The sequence below is a fragment of the Aristolochia californica genome, unplaced genomic scaffold (assembly GCF_029961685.1).
Source record: "Aristolochia californica isolate CCGP_79_NKW_82.1479 unplaced genomic scaffold, dmAriCali1.0.hap1 SCAF_2, whole genome shotgun sequence".
Taxonomy (NCBI): Eukaryota; Viridiplantae; Streptophyta; class Magnoliopsida; order Piperales; family Aristolochiaceae; genus Aristolochia; species Aristolochia californica.
Window position 1 is genome coordinate 49,323,002 of NW_027181881.1, and position 25,834 is coordinate 49,348,835.

Here is a 25,834-nt window from a genome sequence, read left to right on the forward strand (position 1 = left end):
AAGGGGAAATTGTTGTATTTAATTTATTTTTATGAATGAAATTAACGTAATTTGAAAGGTGTAACATAGATCTGTGTTAGTAGGCTCAGTTTCCATCTTTACTGGTTTAAAATGAAAAGGTAATTTCTGAATTTGGTCTTCTTAGAAAGCCCATTTCTCTTGGTGGTCAAATTTCAAACACGATGAACAGATTCTGTACAATTTAAGGGTAAGCAATTAAAATTTTTAAGTATTTAATATTTATATTTTATTAATTAATAACTTTAAAAAAGATAAAAGAACAGGGGGAGGGGAGCCTCTCCCTTGCTGGCATTGGTGAGATAGGAGAGGAGGTAGAGCCTCCCTCTCTTTTATATCGGAAAAAGGAGAAAATTTAAAAAAAAAAAAAAATTGGAGAACCCTCTTTTTGATTGTCAAACAGGTGGATGCTCCAAGTGGAGGGGAGGAGGCTGCCTCTCAGCTTCTCTTGCAAACATGCAGAAAGCCAAGGTATTGTATTTGATCTTTATATTTTATTATGAAGATTTTTATTTGTAATTAAATTTAAACTAATTCAATGAAATCACAATCAATATTCAATGATTTATAGTAGTTCATAACATAAACTCATGTTGTTATGTCACTCCCAAGTTATTTATAATTTGGAGTTGAATTTACTACAACAAGTCAAATGACATCTATATCATGAAGACCATAAGGGCCTAATTATGTCCCTGCTTGCATAGGGATTTATGCTACCCAATGGCTACATAAGCCAATTTACAACGTTTGCTACCAAGGTCCTATAATATATTAGCCTCACCAATCTGGACTCACATTTGGGATTTTACACTAGCAAACTAAGTTACACAAGATTAAACTTACAGAAGGATTTTCACCAATTCAATTATAGCTACAAAGGCTTTTCCAAAGTGAATTGAGATGTTTGGTTTTGCCTACACAAGGCTAGACATAATACAATGTAAGGGTAATTTTTCTCATTTACAAAGTCTCTCATTATGTTGATTTTACAATAGAGGCATAAGTAAAAAGTACACCACTAATCCAATGTGCATATTAGGGTAATTTTGCTATCAATGTCAAATAAAAGAGCTCTTGTTGAGTTTCACTTAACCAAGTACAATCAATTAATATTAAAGTACTTGTAAGTATTTGGATTTTGAAATTTAGACCCAAATAATGATACTTATACAAAGCATGGTTAATCATAGTAAGCCCATTCAAAATGATCTTATGTTTAATCATAGTAATACAAAAAACTTGTGCATAAACTCACTTTTGCAATTAGTATTTGAAGAGTCATGCAAGGTAACTATTCATTTTGGTTTAAATCTCTCAAATCAAATAATAAAGATAATTTTCAAATATGCCATATGTGGTGTTTAATTACTCTCACTCCTTTAACAAATAAAAGTTATTTCCATCACTTTAGAAGACAAATTATTACAATCATTTGTTGGCTTATTTTTATAAAAAAAATAACAAATATTTTAAATTTCTATTTATTAATTTATTATTTATTATTAATTTCTATTTTAAATTTCATGTATTACACAGGTTTTTCGTTAGTATTCTTAAATAAAAATCATGTTAATTAGTCCCAAGTTAATCTGTGTTTCAACTCACCCAGTTTTTTTCTGAAAATAAAACATGATCTACGAATCCACTGTTTCATCCTATTCCATTGCTGTGATAGAAGCAGTCTCAACAACAGAAATGTATTCATCTGTGAGACTCCCCCAGTTTTGTAATATACTCTGCCACCAGAATTTAGATTTTTAACATAAAAATTAAACTAAACATGGAGCTGGATTAAACAAACTTCATTCACGATTGCAAATGTTGCCAAACAGTCGAACCCCCACAAAGAAAGAAACATAAAAAGTCTAAAAACGCAAAATGGTTCTCACAGAATGGATTAGAGAACAGAGTACTTCAGCCACTAAAACTACTTGATTCAGAGAAGCAACGATTGGGCTTCAGTAAAACGCTGGTTGGTGAAGTCAATGCCGATGCTCGTAGAGCCTCTGCAAGTGGACTGCCAGTCGAAGCTTCAAGGTTATTACCCCAGCCTGTCCAGCGGGCATTCCTGTTGGCAATATTCCCATAGCCGGGAACTGTCTCGTTGTTGTCTGTTGAGAGTTTTAAGGAGAATTCTGAAGATGTGTTCCCTGTTGAGGAAATAGAAAGATGAGCGGTGGAAGTAGAAGTAATAGCGTTGTTGCCACAGCTACTGGGTGAATCCTCAAAGAATCGTCGAAGCACTTTGCCACTGGAATTGGCACCGAAGGTATCCTGGTATAAAACTTCGTGCTGAGAGTTTTCTGGCATGGACCTACACAAGAATAAAGAAGAAGAAATCAAAAAGAACAGAAGACGCTTCAATAGACAATAAATAAGACTAAAACGTTTTTAGCACACCTAAATGTTGCTAAAGTAGCAGATAGTAAAGGTTGTTCTAAAGAATCAACTCCTTGCAAAGGTGGATATGAACGGCTTTGACAGGATTTACCTTCAGACTCCATTAGTCTCTCAGTAATTTCTATTAGATTTGTTATCTACATTATTTCTAGCAATTTTTATCCAATTGAAACGATAACCTTGCTCAGATGCTGTGTGTTACTGATCAGGCATGACTACATTGCTAATGTGAAACCAGGAGAGGTAAGTCATCAAGCAACCCAATTGAAAGAGAAACTCAGCAAGAACAGATTGATCTATGGTCTTATCGCTGTGTCTCTTGCGTAAACGACAGAGGAGGAAAGAGAAAAGCTAAAGTGAGAAGAGGGACAAAGTACCTTTGACTAAGCTCAAGGAGATCAGAAGATGAAGGGCCTGATAGACTGATTTGAGTATTACATTTAGGGAATGCAGGAGGCACAGAGGCAGTTGTAGTTTTGAAGTCGATGGAATTGGAGGTGGGATCTTCCATCAGCTTTCTTGAACGGTTTCTCCCCCGATGGATGTGCCGTTCACAATACTTTTTCCCTTCTACCACGTCTCTTGAGCATCTCCACTTTTTCCCATCTGTTCTCCTGCATCTCCCTGGCTCGGTGTCCACTACATCTCTTCTCCAATACCTTGTTTGTGTCACTAGTAAACAAAAAACTCAAAAGTTACAATTATCATAAGAAATCAAAAACGGAAAGTAAGAGAACTTTATTGTTTGAAGCTTGAAAATAGTAGTCTCAAATGAAATTATGCATCTGCAGCAACCATGAAATTAGATACAAGTTTAAGTTGCCACTGCCAAGGATCGTAAGGACTGGAAAATAAAACAGCATTAGTATAAAAAAAAAAGCATTCAAAGATATCAATGATAAGAGGAATTCAACCACGATACAACAAAAAGGTAGAATTGAGATCTAATAGAGTACCATAACAGGAGAAAAGGTAACAGTCGATGTTGAATAGGCGAAAGAAGCAAAATTAGAGCCCGCTGCGAAATGACTTCTGACAAAACAAAGATCAGAGGACTAAAAAGCGACGACGAAAGAAAATATGAGGGTGAGAATGCTATCAGCCAACAAAGAAACAAATAAAAGCAAATGCAATATTCATCAAAAAAGAAAAAAAAAAAAAAAGAACAAATGCATCCGCTTAAGCAGAGAGAAAGAACGCCAGAACATAAATAAATTGAACAAAAATAAAACACCTGCCGCCACATTGACAAAACCACAAAAGGGAAAACTAAGAAACAAATAGTCGATGAGGAGCTCTATTGCTCGGATGAGTGAAAATGAAGAGAGCGAGCAAGAAAAGAGCAACTCATGGCCTAAAGAACAAAAAGTACAATACACCAAAAAGCAACTGAACATAGAAATAGAAACGTACCAAAAACTTACCATCAGGTTGAGAGCGCGGACCCTGCTGATAAAAATGGCGATGGGAGGCAAGTTTGTCGGGAAGGCTCTTCTGCAAGAGTATAACAAGATCCATAGGTACAGGAACACCAGCAGCCATATGCTTAAAAATCAAAAGCTGCACTTCCAGTTCCTGCCACTGAGCCAAGCTGAAAAGACCGCTCTTTCCTACACATCATTCAGAAGGGGTCAGGAGAAGAACAAAAAAAGATGAATCTTCCTCGCATACCGGAACGATATAGACATATATACATCATACAAAACTTCCTGAGGGTGAAGTAAAAAGGTATCTAGACATAACAAGAACAGAAGCAAAAAAAAAAAAAAAGTTAAAAAAGAAAAATCCCGACTAGCAGTGAAGGAAAGAGGAAAAGATCGGATTCTTACTAGAACATCCCGCTACGAATGGATCCGGAAACGCTGACGGATTGCTGCTCCTGATGTCGGACTCCTGTACAGACAATGCGAGTCCTGACCCATACGACTGCCTCCGCTGCTGCTCAAGAAGAAGCGACGGTATCTTCGCAGAAGCTGACTGCTCTGACTGGTTTTGGTCTCTCCACAGCTCGAGACTGTAATCCATGAAGTGAGAAAGATAGTGACCGAAAGAGCTAAAGAAAGCTTTCGTTCCGGTTCAGCGGGTGAAGAGAGAACTTCAAAGAAAAAGGTAAGTTCCTGAGGGGCCCTTCCCCTTTCCTGAGAAGATTTCTCTCTGTTGTTCTGGTTTTTGTAGGCTTCAGAGGGGCTCAGAGCGACATGGTTTTATGCTGCTGCTTTGTCTTGGAAAGGCAACCCGGCCATAAAGCACGAGAGCCCTGCGATTTATTACTCGGAGAAAAGCTTACGCTGTGATAACTAATCTGAGAAGGTGGCTGCTATTCTGACATGGCTCGTGGCTTGCCCCGGCGCTAAATCCGGCTTGTAGCCGCGGATTTTTTAACCTTTTTGTAATATATATAAGGGTTTTTTCCCTTAACTTTGAATATTATTCTTTCACAATTTACCTACTCTATAATATATTTTAATAAAAATAAAATCACAAATTACTTACAATAAATGCTAATCCTAATAAGGTAAAATTTTGATTAAGGGAAGGCACGGGTGAAACTAACTCTTCGCTGGCAAGGTCCCGCTCCTTTCCTCTTTTCAAAATGATTTTTCGGTCGCTTCGCTGGACAAGGCCCCGCTCCTTTCCTCTTTTGAGAATGATTCTTCAATCCAGCTAATTTAGATGTTGTAATTATTTATATAAATATTCTTTAATATAATAATTTATCCTTGAGTATAGTAACTTTTTTATTCACCGATTTTTAAAATTTTTGAAGGCCCACCTACCCTTTGAAACAAGAAAATTGGAAGACTACAAGATAGGCTCGAACTTCATTATTCCACAAGCCCAATAAGACCACAGGGGAGATGAGTCAATTCCCCTCGTGTGCCTCCCTATTGTCTCATTGTGCAGAAGGCAAGAGAGGATTGTCTACTCTCTTTTGTCTCTTCCTTCGAAAAAGGGGTGAAAATGTTCTTCCCCTTAAGTCATTTGCTAGTATATGTATTAGTAATGAGGTTAGTCTACTCAAATCATATGTAAAAGATTAAAAGAACCTATTTGTAGAGAAAAATATGTATCATTCATACTTTCTATGTGATTGGAAGAACTCATTACTAGTATATACATTAGCAAATCCGAACCCCTATTGTTCCCACTTACCCCCTTCCCTCATACCAAAAATGGTTGGTGCCTTCGATGCCTTCAAATATAATTTTATGTTCAATTTAGTATCTCACATAGAGCAATTGAATCATATCCCTTACTGCTTGCTAATTATACCTCTGAATTATAATTTTATTATGAGTTGTTAAGGATTCAACAACTAGAGAGTTATATTTACGAAAACAATATATAAGAAGGTCATAGTTAGACCAAATAACGCTACTTAAAGTCAAATAATTCAAGTTGATTTATTACTTCATTGTGTTGTTCACCAAAAAGCTTCAATCTCTAATGTATTAATAATAGACATTTTAGTGTTTCCTTGATCTTGTGCAAGCTAATGTCACAAACTTCTTTAAATCACTTTCCATCAAATTAAATTAACATTAAATCCACCTAAAAAATTGTGTTATGGTCCTGGGGTTAAGTACTTGGCTTTTCACTACCTACCAGGCCGGTCTTTTGGTTAGTATTGGCCAGGTGCTTAACATTTGGTATCAGAGCACTTAGCCAATACTACCCAAAAGACTGGCCTAGTAGGTAGCGGAAAGCAAAGTATTTAACCCAGGATCCCATAATCCTTTTTGGCCCGCAACATCACACCTTACCTTCACGAGCCAACGTCCATGGCGGCCCACTTTGGTCGTCGGCCCACTCTGGTTGGCGGCCTACTCTAGCGACACTGGCCCAACCCACTTGTGGACCTACCAGTAATTTTAATCCAGCCTCTAGGTTGCCCCTTTCGCTTGGGTCACTGTCGTCGTCAGGATTCGAACTCACGACGTAGCGCTAGCTCTGTTAAGCACCTAGCCAATACTACCCAAAAGACCAGCCTGGTAAGTAGCAGAAAACTAAGTACTTAACCCAGGATCCCATAATCCTTTTTGGTCCACAACAAATTGATTATCAATAACCTTTGATGAAGAGGTTCTTCATCCTAACCCATTTTAAAGTTCATGCACGTTTACCTCAAGTTTTCTTCGTATGTGACAAGTAATGTTCCAAAGTCACATTTGTTGAAGATAAAATATGGAAGACTCGTACAGAACTCTCACAGTAAGAAGTCTCACATAACTAGAATTAATATGGAGGAGTTTTATAGGAGGTCCCACAAAAGAATCTCAGTTTAAATGTGTTTTAATTATGTTAGTCTTCTATTTATGTTGAGTTATTTAATTATGATAAGACTTATCTTTAAGTGATAGAGTTTATGTGTAATTGGGACAAGGGTAGTCTAATTGTAATTGGACTCTACTATTTTTCTCTATTGTAAATAGGGATTCATATACTCATATTACATTAAGTCAATAATTTTTTTCTCTTTTTTATAAATTCAGCAACGTTGAATTAGGAGTAACTTCTTTTAGAGCTCGACTCTGCTCAATTGGCAAGCCTGACATGAATTAGGATATTGTCAAAGCTCCAAAGGTTATCATGACTATTTCTTGTTTATGGATTTTTTTCTAATAACCCTAATTTATTTTAGTTAACAATATTGAAGGTCACATGAGATTTTTATGTCATAATTTATAAATATTATTCATATTGATGTTTGTTTTAATATTTTTTTATTTCCTATTATTTTTGAATAATTAGCAACCATATAGATAAGGCGAGTTTCAAAGGGGAAAACATGTGTAGACAACCTTGGTTAGACTTTTTTTTTTAAAAAAATATTTTTTAGAATATAAGCACTAGTTAGATATTTTATTTATGAATATGATTACATTTTAATTAAATTAATTTCATGTGAATATTTATTTGGGAGTATACTAGTCTATTTATTTAATTAATTTTAATTCTAGAACTCACCTCAATCTATCTCCTTTGACCAAGAGAGAGAAAAATAGACACTTAACCCTAAAGAGATTGATCGAGAGATAACCCCATTCCTTCAAGTGAAAGTGTAGTTCGGAATTGTATATTTTGAAATCAAATATCAAAATCGAAATTAAATATTGAAAAAAAAAAAAAAAAAAGGAAAAACCTTTGAAGCGGAGCCTCTCAGCCGCTTAGCTACAGCAGTCAGCAGCCGAAGAATTTGAAACGTAAAAGGGTAAAGGGTAATAGAGTTGAAGAACGTGGCAGGCACGAGGAGGGAAGTTGTTAAACTTTTCCACTGGACATTAATGCCCTTGACCCCAACAACCTCCCAGTCACGTGTTCATGGCTTCCTCCGCCTGATTCCCCTCTTTTCTATATTTAGCATACATCCAAATTTTGAAACCTCAAGATAACCTGCGTGTACCGGCCTTTCCGTACCCTCTTAAATACCCTAAAATCTTATATACATACATCAACCCTATGCCTAAGTATTAGAGGATGAAGCAGTTATTTCAGTTATTCGGTCAAGATTAATGGCTATCTCACTTATCCGATCATCATCAAACTGTTCATTTCAGCGCGGTATAAGTCTGAGTTATGTTTCAAACTGTCCATTAATTGACAGTCAATTGCCTCTGCTGTCTGCAAAAATTTATACAGCATTTGACGGGCATAAGGGTGAAAACTGATAAGATTGAAAGGAAAGAAAAAGAGAAGAAAGGGGCAGACAAAGACAATATCTGAGGATGTCAGACATGTTGGGGTCTGAGCCCCTTACCATTGCACACATGATATGACCACTCCTTCACACTTACAACTTCGCCCATGAACGTTTATTCCTTACTCTTTTGTGTGTTTTTGCCTTGTTCTTCTTTCAATTATATGTTTACTAGGTGTGATGCATAGAGTCTGACTGTGACATGATATGGATTCTACAAGTACTCTCCCTATTCAAGAGAAAAAGCCCATAAATTTATTTATTTATTGTATTACATATATTTGATTTATTTAAGCACTTTACATTCATTTAACTTTTATATTTATGCTAATATTTTATAATATATTTCATTTTTAGTACCACCACTAACTCAATACCAAACACTGATAGCAGTTTTAGGATACTCATTTAATAATGGATAGGCTAATTAGTAAAAATTTTTTTTTATCAAAATTCTCTTTTTCAGTAACTATTTATAGAAATAATAAGATCAACTTCTATTTTTTTAATGGGGTTCCAAAAAACCCCTTTAAGGAGATTCTGGCAAAATCACTACTAAATTTGTTCAGTTGGATGCAGAGAAGTGAACAAGGATAATTCTGGATAATGAGTGCAATGCTTTAAAGCTCCTTTTATCAGCATCAGAATCATTGAGAAAGAATACATTTTCTACAATCCAATAACTGTCAACTCATAACTCATCATGTTTTCTTAATTCAGTAACTTTCTAGTACCCATATAGATCTCCATAACTAAACGCTGACAGGTTAAAAGCCAGAGAGAAACCAACTGCCTCACATTAAACATGACAAAAACATTCGTAAGGACACCAACAAAATTGAAACACAGTAACAATGGACTTTTTAAGTGAAAACTGTCAGGAATGAAATTCATCCATGTCCTTCTAGACGTTCGAGAGTAGAGTTTCAAGGTTCTAAAAGCCTCCAATACATAAAAGACACTTGACACTCCTTTCTTCCACTAAAACTTCAGCCATGAAAGGATTTGTTTACAGAAATTCGAATTAAACAACCATATAGTAATGAAAGGATTTCTTTACAGAAATTTCAATTGAACAGCCATAAGGTAAAGATCAAATCTTTTAAAAAAAAGTAGTCTAGAATCTTCAATTCAAACAAAAAATCAAAAACATCTAAAATAATGATGCAAACAACTCAAAATGAAAAGAGACATTCCAGGAAGCTTAGTCAGGCAAAATAATATCCAGAATGATATAATTAGAAGAAAACCCATCTTTGAAAAAGATAGATAGATCTAGAGGTTGAATGACAGATAGTTACAGGGCTGGAAAGAGAGACAGACAGACATACAGATATGAGAAGTGTCAGATTTTTCTATATCAGTAACCTCATCATACCCAAAATTTGAATCATCCAAGTTCTTGGCAGTCCCCCCCAAAAAAAAAAAATTAAAAACTTTCAAGATGAACCGGCTGGCTTGAATTCAACAAGCACATAGGAGAAAAGGTATAAAAAACCAGGAGCTTAAATTGTCATAATCTCTTGTCTGCAGATGATGGGACTGAGATGACAATGCAAAGCACAAATCATAAGTCAGAAGAGGGCTTTCATAGGTTGATTCCCAAACCTACAATCAGGTTTCAACTGCCTTAACAACATTCATCGGCCACAAAATAAATGTCAAACGGTTATAAGTCTTCAAATAGCACACCTACAACAAAAAAAACCCTAATATCTCCATATTCACCCATAGAAAGCTGCTCAAGTATACCCTGGCATTTAACATTGAACCAGCCGGGAACCATAACTCTTGGCTTTTGGGACTGTTTGTCTTTGCATGAGATGGATGACTCCCCAAGGCTCCAAGAGTACCCTTCCAAATCAAATAAATCTGAAAGGTTTGGGCCAGCAGACCTTCAGAGTTCACTTCTAACACACACAAGCCTACAGATGTTATCCTACAAACTAGACGAACAGTAACTAACATAATCCTATGTTCATTTCATGCTGTTAGGAATAAGATTCCTGGCATGAGATGAGTCATGGAGTCCGCAGAAATGATGATTATGTAAAACAGAGCTCCAATTTCAGAAAGACATCACAAATTTAGAAAGACAGACCTTCCACAAACAATACAACGTAAGCTAAGAGCTTTTCCTCGTTCCTGATACTTTTTTTACTGCAAAATATTGTCATTCAACTGTTTAGTAAACCGGAGGAAAGCCATATGAACCAGCTGCGTAAACTCCTCTGAGCCTTCTAGTGGATCAACCTTCACTAGAGGATTTGTTCCATGTGATAGACACTCATCGTCTGGGATCTCATTCTCATGTCTATCTTCTAATGCTCCTTTTAGAAATTTGGAAGGGTGATACTTCTATCCACAGAGAAATTTTTCTGCGAAGCAGACTGACTGGGTCTCAACTTCCTCTTTGTCTTGACAGCCCTAGCACCAACAAAACCATGACCATGCAAATTCTCCCTTCTACATGATGGTAAATCTCCAGATACTTCATATGAATCAGTGAAAGCTCTTGAAGGCATTCTATATTGGACATGTCGAAAAGCAGACTTACTGGATGACAATAGCCGATCCGACTCTTCACTCATCCACTGCTCATCTCTATGCTCAATCCGTTCAAATATATTGCGACTCTTTGGTCGTGATAATTCTGGGATATACCTACCAACATCACCAACAGCAAAGTTATTTTCTGTCATTCTCTCGGATGGATGGAGAACAAGCTCCTCACTTGATGTTTGTTTAGGGCTCGGCAAAAGTTTATAGGCATCTGCGTCATGCTCTGGCATAGGATCTATTTGCCTTTCCCTATAAACATTTGTCAAACCTGGATCTCTTCCATAGCCATAATCGTTTCCAAAGTTTGCAAATTCATGATCTTGAGATGCCTTTGTCCCATACAGAAATGAATGGCTCCAGAACTCCTATGCTCCCCATGGCTGTCACTAGCTGAAGGAATTCTTTCCACACTATCGTACTTTGTGACTGATGGATAATCCCATAAGCAGTTTTCTCTCAAATTTGACAGAGAATTTGATGTCCCACCAATCCTATCTCCAAAGGGATCTAATAAATTATGTCCTAATGGCTCTCTGCAAGTATAATCTTCCTTTGGTATCGATTCTGTCATCTTGTACAGTTCTTCAGTTGTTCCACCCAGACTATTCTTGCCCCTTTGATTGGGTTCTGTGCAGCTGTAACTAAAGGATGTATTTCTCATGAGACTTAATGCATCCCTCCAAGTGGGCTAAAAATCTTTCTCAGGACATGAAGAATCAAAAGGTTGACCATAAATGTACAAATCAATGTCCTAGAACTTGCTATCACCACTACCAAATCGACCATCTTGATAGTAATTGAGTAAGACATCCTTTGCACGGTTGGAAGATGATTTTCCAAAGTCCTGCGATGCAGAGAAAGGTACTCTAGGGTAAGAAACATCCTTCAAATAGACATTCTTGCCTTATTCTTCATAAGGTCGCCTCACAAAGTTACTCTGATAGACACAGTCATGGTAACGAAGATAATCTTCATCAAGCATAGAGGCCGAGGATGGGAAAGTCTCATTGTACTTGCCAGATGTCAACATAGGCTGAGAAGGACCCTTGGAATAATTCAACTCCGGATGCAGCGAAAAGGAAGTCCAGACAGTACCCAAATCCTGTGACGATCATCATGCGTAACCACACAATCTTCACCACCAATCCTGTGTGACCTATCCCTCTCATGAGGCTCTCTATCCTCAATGAAATGTCTAGAGTAGTGTCTCCTCTCCAGATGTGGATATGAACGCTCTTCACCGGACAACCTCCGGCCATCAGGGTCTGCGCTCCCAGAGCGTTCCCACTTGGGAGGACTGCGACTGCATAGTGGACGTGACCGACCCTCATAATAGTACAGGTTTGAACGATGATCCGTTCTATAGTCCCTACTCCTAGGAGGAGACCGAAGCCTAACCCTCTCATGGTCTCTCGATCGCATCCTTACCTCTCAATATTACAACAAAAAAGAGGACAGAACCTAGACCTCAAACTTCACTATTCCGCCCAAAGCCTCCTGATAAAACCCAATTAAACACCTCGAAATGTTACAAAAACAGTAAACCACGCCTTCTCCCGCTGTCAAAAGCAGCGCAATCAAGAGGGAAAACGTCGAACCCAGACCAAGAAAATCACGCCATTTCACGGAGGCGGAGTATTAAAAAGTGAGAAAAACAGTGAGTAACCCTAGAATGCAACCAGGCGTCCATCCAGTCGACACTGGCAAGTGGCAATCATTGCACCCCGAATCAAATACATAACACAACCGACAAGCTTAATCTAGAGACGGTTTATGTACAGGAAATTCAAAGCCAACAAGGTAGTTAGGATTTTCTTTTCCTGGTTTCACGAGAGAGAAATCCGACAGATACCTGACCTCCCGAGGCGTAGTCCGTCAGGTGAGTCCGCCGCTAGACATCCGCCCTCCGCTATGGATTTGTCGGCCCACCTCTTAGCATCCGCTAAAATTCCCAATGATATTGGGTCACTTGGCTCTTACAGGGAAACGAATATTGAAAATTTGAGTTTTAATTGGTTATTTATTTATTTTAAAAATATTTTTGATGTTTTGGCCAAACTTTCCTCATTCCTTATTGGACTACAGTTAATATCTAATGAATATAAATTATAAATAAAATATATTTCAAAGATGAGTATTGACCTAAACCGTCCGTCGAGTACTCGGTGAGTTCCACTTCTGAAGTGTGGTCCGGTCTAATGAACGGCCCAAGCCGTTAGATCCCTTGCTTTCGGTCCATTTCGTTTTTTTGTCTACTAGGGACTCGCTTTTTACACTGCGTTTTGAGCTTCGTCTAGGTGCTTCAATGGCGACAGAACCGGACATGAGCACCTGGACAGAGCTACTTCACTCGTCTACGAAGCTTCTGGAGCAAGCTGCTCCTTCAGCTCATTTTCCTCCTCTCCAGCTTTGTCTCTCGATGTTCTCATTCACTGTGCCTTTCTGTTACGCTCTTGCTTTTCAGCGCTCGACAACTTCTTATGATATCAAAGTGTTAAGTGCTTTTCATGGTTCGGATGACTGTGGCAGGGGAATTTGGACCAATTGGAGGTGTTATCCAGAAAGCTTAAGTAGAAAACCCTAAGGACGGAGGCGCCTCCCCAATCAATTGCGGCAACCAGGTTTTGTTTAATAGTTTATTTTCATTTTTTCTTAGGTCTATCACAGTATCCTATCGTCAATTGCACCATGGTATTTATAATAAAGACTCTAGTTAGTACATCTATGACTTTCTTTCACTAGATACATACGGAACTTGCTTTAATCTGGTGAAAGAAGAAAAAATGGAAGGGCCTCACTAATGCACGTTTTGTGCAGAGCCGGTTGTTGTGTGCTCTTGGTGCTTGTCGCAAATGCTTTCGTGGCTGTAAACAACACTACTGCAGAAAACAAGCAGAAAGGCAACATCCGTGGTTTATTTTGTGGTATAGGCGATTCTTCTGCTAGTCTTATTTTTGAGAAACTATGTGGTCAAATGCATTTAAACTGAAGAGACATTGCAATGATCCTAACCTGGAATTAGGTGTCATAAGTAGCTCTAGGAATTGACCTATAGCCCAACCGCATGGATCTGAGCAAAACTTTAATATCATGAGGTCATGTAGGATACTACCAATATCTGATGGTGACTCGGATGTTTGATGGTGTGAAGTTTTGGGAGTCGGTCACTGTTTACATATCTATTAGCATCATTAGGTGGTTTCTGTCTTCAAGTTCCTCTCAAAATGAATGGTTGTTTTGTAGTAATAGGCCCATTTTATCCGTATATCTGGATGATTCCCTTTTTGCCATTCATTCCATGGCCAACATCCATAAGTAATCGAATTGAGCCTCAAAAAGAAATTTCTATAGTGAGGAGTGAAAGATGGTTTAAGTACCATCTCGTCAACTAGAATGACGCCTACGAAGCCTAAGATTATGGAAGTTTTGGAAGTTTGCATCATCAAGGAAATGAACCATACTCTCCTACTCAATTGGTTTTGGAGGTTTAACACCTCCCCGAGGTTTATATGGAGGTGGAAAGAAGCTGAATTGCGAGGCTAGGTGGTGATGGACAGTAGTATCCGCAGGAAACTGTCACCCTTATGGAGGTCCCTCTTTCCCCTGCAAGCAGTTTTTGCCAAGGCCATCAAATTCTTTGTGGGAAATGGGAGATTCGCCAAATCTTGGGAGGACTGGTAGACTGGAAGTGCTCCCCTTAGGGTTACCTACCCCTGGCTCTACGATTTGCTAGCGACCAGACTGTCACTGTTGCTAACTCGAGGAGGCTAAGGGGCAACACCACTGATGGGGACCAACACCAATTCAGAAGAGGTCTAAGGGATGGCGAAGCTGATGAGGCTAGTGATCTTCATCCAGACTTGCAAAGAAAAATCACAATGTAAGAGAACATGTTGGACTGTCTCGTCGCACACACCACAAAGGGGACAAGTACGATTAGGGGCTGTGTAACCTCTTTTATGGAGGCTGTCAGTGGTGAGGATTTGTTCCCTAATGGCCGTCCACACGAAGAATTTGATTTTACTAGGCACTGAGAGTTTCCATGCCAAGTTTGCCTTGTGCTCATGCATGTTGTAATCTTGTTTTCTGATATGAGAGTAGGCGGATGCAACTGTGAATTGGCCATTAATGCTGGGCTTCTATGTTAGTTTATCAACTTCATGCTCACGAATAGTAATGTTGTTGTGTCTGGAGAGGAGAGAGCAAAAAGCTGAAGTTTCCTCATCATTTAATCCTCGGTGAAACGTGAGACTCCATGAGCGATCTCTCCAAGAATTGGCCACTGAGCAAGAGAGGTCTCTCGCCACCCTAGAGAGCCCCGGGAAATCCTCAGAGAGGGGGCGGGGCCACACCATTCATCCGACCAAAAGAGGAGGGTCCTTCCATTGCCTGTGTGAAAGGAAGTTGCATTTCTGAATAATTTAGTGCAAGTAGCTGAAAACTGAACCCCATACATCTTACTTTTGTTCATTTTGAGCATTTGCAGGGAGATGATTGTTGTTCATGCTGATACCGATTTTCTGCAAGACATTACGGGGAAGTTAAGAGAGGTTTGTGGAAGACTATTAACATTTTATCGTGTTCAGTTATGAACAAAGCATCTTTATTTTATTATTTTTTGGTAAATGGTGAAAATTGTAAAAAAAAAGAAGGAAGAATGTACAAAGTGTAAATTAGCTTGGTAACATAGCCCTCGAAAGTGAAAATTAGCCAAGTAACATACCCCTCAATAGTGCAAATTTCATTGTAGATAAACTAGCTTGTGATGGTGTTTCTTTGCAGTCTACGATTGCGAGGAATAAATTCTCTGTTGAAGACCCTCTTAATTTTTTTGTTTGAAGCGTTGCTGGTTTTCTGCTGGCATTTCTTTTGTTTTGCCAACTCTGTTGGGTTATGAATGAAGCATCTTTTGTCTTCAGTATTAAATTTCATTATGTCATAGAGGCCAAAGAATGAGAAAGTGTTGCAGTGGTGTAGTGTATGTTATCAAGTTACAACAACAAAATTTTGCATTGTGGTCCATTTTTAATTAGTGACACCGTTGTTTTCCTTCCTTGATCATTGATTATTGTATCCTCTTACTTCTAATTTTTGTTCACATTTTCAGTGTTTACATAGCACGTCACTTAAATTTTGGGTTTTGTAATTCTCCTATTTTTTAAGCCACTTAGATGAGTGCCCCTTTTCATTTGATGAGGAGAAATTGTAACCTGTGAACCTGATCAATTGCCTTTTTTGAGTAGTATGTTAGTGTATCCTCTTCTTTTTCTTGGTAATATTTTGCTTTTCTTGGCTTTCCTTGTTTTGTCGTCTGGTCTAAATAGAATTCTCATCTATCTACCAAAACAATTCTTGAACAGTATGTACTGGAGGAGCTGAATGTTAGATCGGTGATCCCATGTAGTGACCCACTAAAATATGCCAGTTTACGTGCAGAGCCCGACTTTAGGTAACTGACAAACCTTTACTTTTATTAGGTGGTTAAGTATGTATTTCTTTTATTTATTGCTTTATTTTTGAAAATAAACAAATATATACTGTAAGCCTCAGCATCATGCTTCAGTAAGGTGCATGATTATAAAGTTCTTCATTGTTAATTGTATTTGACGATTTTGATTACTTCGTAGCATGTTAGGTAAGCGTCTAGGAAAAGCTATGGGACCTGTTGCGAAAGAGGTTAAGGCAATGTCTCAAGCTGACATCATAGCCTTTGAAAAGTCAGGAGAAATTACAATTGCTGGGCACTGTTTGAAGCTGACTGACATTAAGGTGGTTAACATTGTATCATAGTCACTGTTTTCCACCACCATCATTTCTCTCTCACCTCCTCCCTCTCTTGCTTTATCCTCTTCTCTCCATGCTCTCCAGTTCTTTTCATTTTACTTTGATTCATTTTATATTGATCTCTGTTTATTATGCAATTACTTGATCCTGTACTGTTAAAAAGATATTAAATCATCATTCATCTGTATGTTGAATTTTGTGGAAAGATTTATTGCTGTGTTTATTAAAAAGTAATTGCGGAGTAGATTCTTCAAAAGAAGGGAACTGCTGGAGTAACTCTTGTCTGCATCTTGCTGCAGACATCTGATGGCATCATATGTTGTGTTTATTGCACCCTTGCTCAAAGAATATATATATATATATATATTTATATATACATATAGTCATATGTTGTGCTTGTTAGGTTATGTTTGATTAATGCCTAATTCATGCTATAATGGGGAGAGTAATTTTAAGTTTCTTAAAATAAGGTTTTCACATTTCTAGGTTGTTCGGGATTTCAAACATCCAGAAAATACAAAAGAGAAGACGTAGATGCAGCTGGAGATGGTAATGTTATCATATTCATATTTTCAAATTTATCTGAAGACTCTCTCTCTCTCTCTCTCTCTCTCTCTCTCTCTCTCTCTCTCTTCATTTAGTCTACAGAATATACTCACACTTCAAGAAATGGGATGAGAATAATGCATGCAGACTTGTTTGCATTCTTGTATTCAGATGGAGGCTCTTGGCTTCCCAATTGTCTTTTCTTTTGTAATAAAACTTTTATTTCTTCAACAAGAAGTAGAACTTATGGTCATCTTTCTAATTCATCCATTCCCTTTGCTTTCACTTTTCAGTCTGAAAAATGTTTTACCTGTTTGTGTTCCATCAGGTGATGTTTTGGACCTACGGGCGGATGAGTCATTGTTTGAGGCAGGAGTTGCTCGTGAGGTACTTCTCAAATGCTTATCTTTAAAATTTTTTTTTTTTTTTTTTGACAAACACTGTTGTGTTATATGTTATCTAGGCAAGAAACTGCTGAAGATGAAAAAGCATTGCATTGGTAATTATAGAATGCAAGTAATAAGAGACAGAGATGTGTGAAGATTGTGGTCTGATATCTCTGTAACCTGGATTAACCATTCATTTTTGTGCTTGGAATCTGTCATGATGTTTGGGTGCAAATGAATTCAAATTGGGGAATGCTCTTGCTGTGTTCTTTTTGAACAAGAATGCTTTGTTACATATTTTTTTATTATGTTATTTGAGCGGATGGCTTCTTAATCAAGTTAAGTGTTATTCTACCAAGTCTAACCAAATTTGACCTATTGCAGGTTGTCAATAGAATTCAGAAATTACGTAAGAAAGCTGGACTTGAACCTACTGATTTGGTGGAGGTCTACATTGAATCATTGGATTCAGATAAATCTCTTTTGGAGAATGTATTGAATTCCCAGGTCATACCATCGATGGTTGTTGACAGTAGCTAGTAATTCAACAGACAGTTTCTTTATCCTGTTTCACAATATCTCCTTCAATTTGCAGGAGCAATATATCAAGGATGCAATTGGCTCTCCTTCACTTCCTTCTGCTTTGGTTCCTCAGTATGGTGTAAGTGGCATGAATTATTATTGTTTTAGTAACATCAATTTTCATATGGTACTACAAGTTGCCATTAAGGCACTTTCCCTTAATCATGATTTGGCAAATGAAAATCATTGAGTTGTTCTGGAACCAAAATATATGTTTTTTAATTGACTTGTGTACTTGAATGGGTTGTTGATATGAAAGTCAAACATATGATTGGAGAAGTTTGATCTTGTAGACCTAGGTATGAAGTCATGCACTGATTTTCATCATGTGTTCAAGTAAATGTAAAATCCTGTAATTAAGGAATGAAAAGAGGAGAAAAAATGAAGAAGGGAAGAGATGAAGAAGAGGACTGCCATGCAGTCTCTTTAGGGGTCATTGCTCGACCCCTAATCTGTTTTATTAAATCACTTAAGATAGTTACATAAAAAAGATCACTTTAGCTGTTTTACAAAACATCGGAACAGAAAACATACCAGACCTGAGGGATAAAATGACATGATGTGAAAGGACCAAATTACCCTTAAATAAATATTTAACAGTTGACATTTCTTTCTTAGATAAATTCTGTCATAGAAATTTTCCTGGAACGAGGAAATTGTCAAATTGGTCGTTTCATGTTAGAGCAGTAAAATTACACTTGTACCTGCAAGTAAAATATGTTACTTGCATGCTGTGTCAGTGTCTGTTTGGGTGGTTGTCTCATCGAAGGGTTGGGAAGAAGTATAAAAATATTTAAAACTTGACAAAGTAGAGGAGAGAAAGATCAATTTTTTATACATCATAAATGCCTATGAAGGGATAAGTGTAATTTGCATTTTCTTTCGAATATCTACCCACCTTTGATGCTATTAGTTGCAAATTAAACGTCAAAGGATGGTTAAACCATCATTAGAAACTTCTTTCACAATGGAGAGTTTCAAGTGGCTAATTCTCTAATATCTTCAGTGGAAAAATGAATGGAATGATTGAATCTTTGTAGAGGGTTATTTTATAAGAACCTCTGTATAGGAATTTTATATGCCACAACTGAGACAGGGTGGGAATGGTGAAAAAATTTCTAATTCATGGTTAAAACACCAGGTGATTCCCTTCCCTTAGACCTTCCTGGATTTAATAGAATTAAGCCATTATCACATGCTATTCTGATGGGTTAAGTATAGTTTTTTTTGTTTTTTTTTTTAAGATTTCTATATTATTATTTATGTGATGAGTGCGTAAGTATTGTTCTTTTCAAAGGCTGTGTAAGCATAAGTTACAAAAGTCGAGCCAATTAGATGATCCTAATTGTTGGTAGGGAAAAAGTTCTACTTGTTTATAGTTTGTTCTTGTGTTCCACCTCTCAGCAGTGAGAGATGTTGTATGTGGGATAGTAGTCCTACATAGACTTGCTAACTTCAGGTAGTCATTTTGGGAGCAGCAGCCCGATTTCAACTAGTACTGAAGTCTAGCCAAGACCATGTTTCTGTGCCACGTGGCTTCTGTGCTTGTTCTCTATGACCCATATTTGTTGGTTTTCTATATCTTGAGTTTTGGCGTCTGTTGGGACAGACGAGAGAGACTGGTAGTAGGGAAAAAAAGTCCACCAGTTAATAGTTGTAGTTGTACTTCATGTCTCAATCTAGTTATCTGAAAGTGAGAGGTGTGGGGAAATGGTCTCATATTGGTTTGGGTTTGAAAAGATCTTATGCCTTATTAGTAGGAAGAGATATTCTAACATGGGTTAATCATTGAAGAAGGATCCTGCCCGACTTTAATACTAACATAGTTGTTTTTTGACCTGGCAAAACTGTTTCCTTTATGCTTTCACTGTTCTTGAAAGAAAAGATATTCAAATGCAATTGCAACAGACTATACGGCTATCAAAATTGTTTGCAGGTTGAACTATGTGAGGAGAAGTATCACAACATAACTGGTCCATCATTCGCCATCAGACTAGCAAGGCCGACACTGGTTTTCAATACCAAAGCTTTATTTGCATTATATTCAGGTAGCTTCTGATTTTTTTGATGCACTGCAGTTATAAAAATTTGATTCGTTTTTTGTAAATACACTTCATGATCATCTTTTAAAAAGCAGGAAATGAAAAGTATCTTCTAGGGTTACAGACATACCTATTGTCAAGAGATCATACAAATTTGAAGTCTGAGTTTCAGCTAAGTAAAGACAAGGTATGGGTTAGCTTCACAAAAGCGTTCTGCGTTGTTTTGATTCTTACCTTTCTATTCCCTGTTGCCCCTTCTCTCAAGTTTGGTGGTTCAAGCTAAATGAGAAGCGTCCCTGATTTTGCAGATGTCCATCGACAACATCGAGGGGCAGCCTGCAATAGATGTGGTTGTAGGGGAGCATGTCTTCCTTACAGTAGGAGATTCTTATCAGAGCACCAGAAAACGGTAGAGGAAAACGATGGCCTTCATGATTGTAGTAATTATTTAGTGCTGAAATAGCTATTAATTTCTTTGTAAAGAATGTGACTTGAATGTAGATTTGTCTATTATTTCATTAAAGAGGTGATATCTAGCTCAATTTGGTTTTGACCTTCCATGGTAGTTCCTCTATTGTAGCTCATGCCTCAGAGGGACCTAGCAATTTATATGTAATCTGTAGACACTAATATAAAATATTTGACTATTTATAAAATTATAATAAATAAAGAAGAAAGTATGAGTATGTTTCACTAATATGATTTGATATTTTTTTATATTATTTTTCAGGAAAAAAATTGTTCTTAAGACGAACAGTAAGAAAACGATTTTTTACTAACAAAAAAAAACCAGACAGCATTGGGGAAAAAAAAATCTCAAGAGATATTAAGCTATCGAGAACTGTGAAAAATTAATTCGTTGGAGTGCCCTTTATTTCTCCGAGAATGGGCGGAGTGGATGTCAGAATAGTTCCGTCCACTCTTACTCTTGTAGGTGGTAGCTTTCTGATGTCACCCTTAGTTTCCTTCATTTCTTTGCACCCTTCTGGAGTTTTTTTTTTTTTTTTAAATACTGAAAATTTGTTTCCTTGGCCCTAAACAATATAAAAAAAATCTTATTTTTTATTTTTTAATTTTTATATTAATAATTACTAGGATAATTTTGATAAATTTTGAAATAATTTTAATATGACACTAATAAGATTACAAATTTAAAGATTTTTTAGAAACTTATAATCCGGAAAACATTTATACATATTTCCCAGTTCTTAGTTAATTCTGGCATTTCGTGTATAAATATCTCCTTTTAGCACTTAGTCATACTTAGTTCCTGGCTGTTGTGGTTCCTTCCGTCAAACAGTTCCCAGCTTCATTTGAGAAACCGGTGCCATGGTCCTGAGTTCATATCAGACATCAAAATTCCCATGGAAAACCCAAAAGATTAAAAGGTGAGAACCAGAGTAGCAAAAAAAAAAAAAAAAAGAACAAAAATCGGACAGAGAGCTTCGTTCGTTTCTTCTTGGGACTTGGATTGCATATCCCCACTCCTCATCATGTAGTGGGGCAGGGGATCTTCAAGACGGGAAATTTCATTTTCAGGGGAGTCCATATCTAGTTATTCTAGCAAGGTTGTAAAGGTGGTTATTAGTTGACGGTAGCTGACCTGTTCCTTGTTTGACTTAACTGCCACGGATCCCAGCGTGTAGGTGAGACCTTTCTGTCTACTCCACATCAGAAGACTTCAAGACTAAGCATCCTTCTTCTATCCTCTTCAGAAGGAAAAGAGGATTTACCAGTGCTTCTTCGGACCCTTCAACCAGAAATCACCTTATATTCTCTTAACAGATTTGAGAAAAATGGCTCGTTTAATGAGTTTTTTTAATGTTCTGCAACTTCAATTAAAAGACCCATTTTCCCACTTTGCCTTGCTTCTTCATTTCAAGAAAAAAGAGTGAAAAAAATGAAGTATTACTTAAAGCTTACCTCTGTATTTGTTTTATATATATATACTGCTCTTGGATGGACATGTTTGAGCAGTTTTGAAGTATCAGTTGGATGAAATGGCCTATAGACCAGATCAGGAAAGCATCAAACTACCTAAGATGGACCCACTCAGGATATGGTTACAAGAATTATTCCCATTTCATGGTAAATTTACAAGTATTTGATGCAATAGAGAGTAGGGTCTTCCTAGCATTCTCCATAAACTACAAAAAAAAAGTCAAAAGTTTGTGAATTAAAGCTTCTTCTTTCAAATGTCTAAATAACGGCCATTTTGAGACTGAAACATCTAGCATCTAGCATAAATTTGTCTTACTGAATCCTGCCTTTGTGTATACAGTTCGTAATTGTTTGTAGCACACCAGAGAGGGGTTTATGCCTATGATAGTCATTTCACATCCAACTTTTAAAAGGAGGTTGGCGTCAGATAGCACTTGAAGTTCTTCCAATCAATAAGTTCCTGGCATCAAGAGTGGAAAAAGCAAGCCATCTTTGGAGAAGAATAAGAGAACGCAGAGAGAGAGGCAGAGAGAGAGGAGAGAGAGGAGAGAGAAGGGAAAAGAGGAGAGCAAGGGAAGAAAAACAGATGCAGAATCAGACTCATAACCACCTTCAGAAGCAGCAGCAGCAGCAGCAGCTGCCCTTGGATCAGAACATGGTGCAACGAACCAGGGTCACGACCAACAATCAAAGAGAGAGCCACACAGGAGAGGAGAAAGAGGATGAGGAGATGACCAAGTCGGCTTTGATGTCTTTCCGAACGAAAGAGGAGGAGATCGAGAAGAAAAAGATGGAGGTGAGGGAGAAGGTGCATGCCCGCCTTGGCCGAGTTGAAGAAGAGACCAAGAGGCTGGCAGATATCAGAGAAGTAAGTTTCAGAAACCACTCTGCAGTTATATAAGAAACTGTAACAAAATATTTGAAGGAGAAGAATATGAAAGAGAGCTCAATGTTTTTGGTTTTGTTTTTGTTGTGCTAAAAACCCATCCAAAAGGCTTCGGATTGAAGATAAGAGCTACTACTAGAGGAGGTTGATGAATTCTCTGTGTCAGTTTGAATTGATTTTTGAAATTTCTTTCTCCTTTTCATTAACCTTTTGTTTCTGAATTTGTGGCAACATAAAAGTTTTGTTTTTCTACTTCTCTGCCATTCTAGGTTTCTAATAGTTGCTCTAAAAAGCAAAAAAAAAAAGAACCAAACCAAAATTTCTGTTCTTCCCATAATTTAAATTAGCTTTGTTGAAAAATAGAAGTTGATTTCAAAAGTCAGTTCATGATTCAGGCCCTAATACTATCATATTCTATAAATTTGATCGGTATTCCCCATTTTTTCCCTAATTGATACAGTGATAGTTTGAGAAAGCATGATTTCAGACCAACATCTTCCATGTGTCCTACAAACATTACTGTTAATTTTTGCCATCTGACTTTCATTCTTGTAGTAATTCATTATTATTTGGTAGGAGCTAGAAAGTATGGCAGATCCAATGAGGAAAGAAGTGTCATCTACTAGGAAGAAGATTGATACAGTTAACCGTGAACTAAAGCCACTTGGGTATACTTGCCAAAAGAAGGTGAAGATCAATTCTTCACGTCTATTTTATATCTCTTCCTTTTAATATTGCAAATAAAGCTGAAGTTTGTGGTTGCTTCTAACTCCCAGGAGAAGGAATACAAAGAAGCCCTTGATGCATTCAATGAGAAGAACAAAGAGAAGGCACTTCTAATTACCAAATTAATGGAGGTAATTATTTTTTAAGTGCCAATATATTTTACATCTTAACCAAGGTTTTTGGTGTACTGATATTGGGTATTCAAAAATCTTGACACTAGCCAATATGGATGAACCCGTGAATGAGACCTATTCATGTAGGTGTGAATGTGTTTCATTCATGGGACCATTCAGGGTGCTTGATCTAGAAGGCTTTGGGACATGTTTCAATAAATCCCAAACATTGACTGGTATAATTTCATTGTAGTTTCCTTAAAAGCTGATTAATATTACCTAATATGATGTTGCAAATTGACTTTGGATTTTTTGGGATGTGTAGTTTAAATAAAGTTCTGAAATATAAATGAAACGGAGATACATAAGCTATATCGTACTCCACGGATGATGTGCATGCAGTACATGAAGAACTGTAAAAATGGAGCATAAAAAGGTGCAATCGCCACTGGGGTAATTCTGTAAGCTGCACCAGGGCACAGTTTTAAGCAAAGCGTAGTTTGTACTCCATTTTTGCACCTTTTCATGTGTTCTCCATTTGATTTGTGAGTCAGAATTTTATGATATGAACATCTCAAAAGATCTAAAGTCTGTCATTGCTTTTGTACTTTTTTCTAATTTTTTTTTTTTTTTCACTGATGAATGGTGATAGCTGGTCACTGAGAGTGAGAGACTAAGGATGAATAAACTGGAGGAACTGAGCAAACATATAGACTCTCTTCACTAAGTTTCAGGTGGTTGTTAGGACTGTCAAACATTGTTCTGTAAGTCTTTTGTTTGTGGGTGTTTCTTTTGTCTCGACTCTGGAAAGACTTGTTTCTTCTTGCATTTTGATTGGATTTTTCTTTTTCTTGTGTATTGTGCTGATCTTGGAGGGAGTTCTCTTCCTGAACAGAATTTGTAACCGAACCCATTAATCTTAACTTTCACTTGTGTTTCTTCTTATGGACGGCAAGCCTGAGGAAAACCTTTCCGTCAATTGCACTAGAAAAACCAACAAATTCATTACCAAATGAACTCAAATCTCCTGCTGTTTTTACTTCTTACATTGGATTAACTCATGAGAACTACTTCACTTTCTTTCACCTGCTTTCAACTCTTGAAATAAAGTTTTTTGTTTATTCACATTTAGGCCTTTCGGCACTTTATTCATTTGCTGAAAAGTAAAAGTATACACCCTTCAAAACGCTCCTATCTCAAACACACCCGTAGGTAATGGTTTAAAGAAAAAGTATCTTCTTTTCTTTTATTGCCATGATCGATGTGAATTGTAGTATTTTAAATAAGAAAGTGGAGAAGTGATAAGAGTTACGAATAAAGTAAAACACAAAGAGGCAAGAAGCAGTATCATATTGGAGCCTTCAACTACACTAGGATGGACTCAAGGCATGACAAAATCTCTGGGTACAGTATTTGATCTCAGTTACTTGGTCTCGTAATGTTCTAAAACAGCAAAAGCTGCAAATCCAATTCCCATCCACTGGTTTATCAGACCGCAAGTAGAAGATTTTTCAAAGAAGAAAGAAATTTGGAAGATGAAGAAGCATGTAACCCAAAGGCTAAAGAGATACCTTGTCAACTTTTTGTAATGATTTCTAGTCATCTTTCTTTTGACTAGCCACTATCTTAGACCATTATGTGTAGTTTGATAAGTTAAAGCGGGTTTCCTAAAGTTATTCTAACACTTGTTGGAATAATGATTATCATGCCCACAAACTAAGACCAACTAATCTGTGACTCAAATTCTTGCATAAAGCTAGCTTGGGGTGTGTGTTATGAAGGGGATTGGACCCTGGATTCGGAAAATTAGGCGGCTCCAAGAAGACTATCCTATTTCTTCCCTTCTTTGCTTCTTCTCCAACCTCCTCTACACTCTTTCTACGAGTCATACTTACCAGAGCAGTAGTTTTTTTGGGGTAAATATTTGTTTACTTTCCTCTTTTCCCCCAATTTTTTTGCTTGTTGCAGACCTTTCTCTATGTTTTCCAATTAGATCCAGCATTAGGCTTGGTTTGAATCATTGCAACTGCTGGTCGTTGGAGCTGAAGAAGGAGAACTGAACTAGTGTGTTTGAGATGAATTATTGTATCTTTAGAAAGATATTACCTAATCTATTCTTACTTTGATACAATGTAGAAGTAGATAAG

General features: G+C 37.2%; 3 protein-coding genes across 8 annotated transcripts; 2 read left to right on the forward strand and 1 right to left on the reverse strand.

Moving 5' to 3' along the window:
• Positions 1–1,812: 1,812 nt before the first annotated feature.
• On the reverse strand, positions 1,813–4,548 carry LOC137957183 (growth-regulating factor 4-like). The gene is made up of 4 exons (XM_068804918.1): positions 4,251–4,548; positions 3,846–4,031; positions 2,799–3,093; positions 1,813–2,335 (listed from the first exon to the last, which is right to left on the reverse strand). Exons 1-4 carry the CDS (start codon positions 4,444–4,446, stop codon positions 1,936–1,938), a joined length of 1,077 nt encoding a protein of 358 aa, XP_068661019.1. The 5' UTR covers positions 4,447–4,548; the 3' UTR covers positions 1,813–1,935.
• An 8,432-nt stretch (positions 4,549–12,980) lies between these two features.
• LOC137955890 (isoleucine--tRNA ligase, cytoplasmic-like) lies at positions 12,981–20,544 on the forward strand. Of its 6 annotated transcripts, none has more exons than XM_068803095.1 (11): positions 12,981–13,302; positions 13,499–15,231; positions 16,042–16,130; positions 16,309–16,450; positions 16,952–17,014; positions 17,340–17,398; positions 17,782–17,904; positions 17,993–18,058; positions 19,916–20,027; positions 20,117–20,208; positions 20,330–20,544. In XM_068803095.1, the coding sequence occupies exons 2-5, from the start codon at positions 15,172–15,174 to the stop codon at positions 16,997–16,999; spliced, it is 339 nt and encodes a 112-aa protein (XP_068659196.1). In that variant the 5' UTR covers positions 12,981–13,302; positions 13,499–15,171; the 3' UTR covers positions 17,000–17,014; positions 17,340–17,398; positions 17,782–17,904; positions 17,993–18,058; positions 19,916–20,027; positions 20,117–20,208; positions 20,330–20,544. The 6 variants fall into 6 exon arrangements, 5 of the variants coding, with proteins under 5 accessions (XP_068659196.1, XP_068659194.1, XP_068659193.1 ...); XM_068803093.1 differs by having other exon boundaries at positions 13,499–13,605; positions 15,168–15,231; positions 17,782–18,058; XM_068803092.1 differs by having other exon boundaries at positions 12,981–13,115; positions 13,211–13,302; positions 17,782–18,058.
• A 1,873-nt stretch (positions 20,545–22,417) lies between these two features.
• Positions 22,418–24,625, forward strand: LOC137955976 (uncharacterized). Its single transcript, XM_068803227.1, has 4 exons — positions 22,418–22,830; positions 23,425–23,535; positions 23,625–23,705; positions 24,340–24,625. The coding sequence occupies exons 1-4, from the start codon at positions 22,549–22,551 to the stop codon at positions 24,412–24,414; spliced, it is 549 nt and encodes a 182-aa protein (XP_068659328.1). The 5' UTR covers positions 22,418–22,548; the 3' UTR covers positions 24,415–24,625.
• The last annotated feature ends 1,209 nt before the right edge of the window (positions 24,626–25,834 follow it).

Excerpts from the sequence above, each read along its gene's own strand:
- LOC137955890 (XM_068803091.1), top strand. The coding sequence starts at position 15,172 with ATGATTGTTGTTCATGCTGATACCGATTTTCTGCAAGACATTACGGGG. Across the intron at positions 15,232-16,041 it reads TTACGGGGAAGTTAAGAGAG|TATGTACTGGAGGAGCTGAA; the intron begins GTTTGTGGAAGA and ends ATTCTTGAACAG. Across the intron at positions 16,131-16,308 it reads CGTGCAGAGCCCGACTTTAG|CATGTTAGGTAAGCGTCTAG; the intron begins GTAACTGACAAA and ends ATTACTTCGTAG.
- LOC137957183 (XM_068804918.1), bottom strand. The coding sequence starts at position 4,446 with ATGGATTACAGTCTCGAGCTGTGGAGAGACCAAAACCAGTCAGAGCAG. Across the intron at positions 4,032-4,250 it reads ATTCGTAGCGGGATGTTCTA|GAAAGAGCGGTCTTTTCAGC; the intron begins GTAAGAATCCGA and ends AATGATGTGTAG. Across the intron at positions 2,336-2,798 it reads CTCCTTGAGCTTAGTCAAAG|GTCCATGCCAGAAAACTCTC; the intron begins GTACTTTGTCCC and ends ATTCTTGTGTAG.
- LOC137955976 (XM_068803227.1), top strand. The coding sequence starts at position 22,549 with ATGCAGAATCAGACTCATAACCACCTTCAGAAGCAGCAGCAGCAGCAG. Across the intron at positions 22,831-23,424 it reads GGCTGGCAGATATCAGAGAA|GAGCTAGAAAGTATGGCAGA; the intron begins GTAAGTTTCAGA and ends ATTATTTGGTAG. Across the intron at positions 23,706-24,339 it reads TAATTACCAAATTAATGGAG|CTGGTCACTGAGAGTGAGAG; the intron begins GTAATTATTTTT and ends GAATGGTGATAG.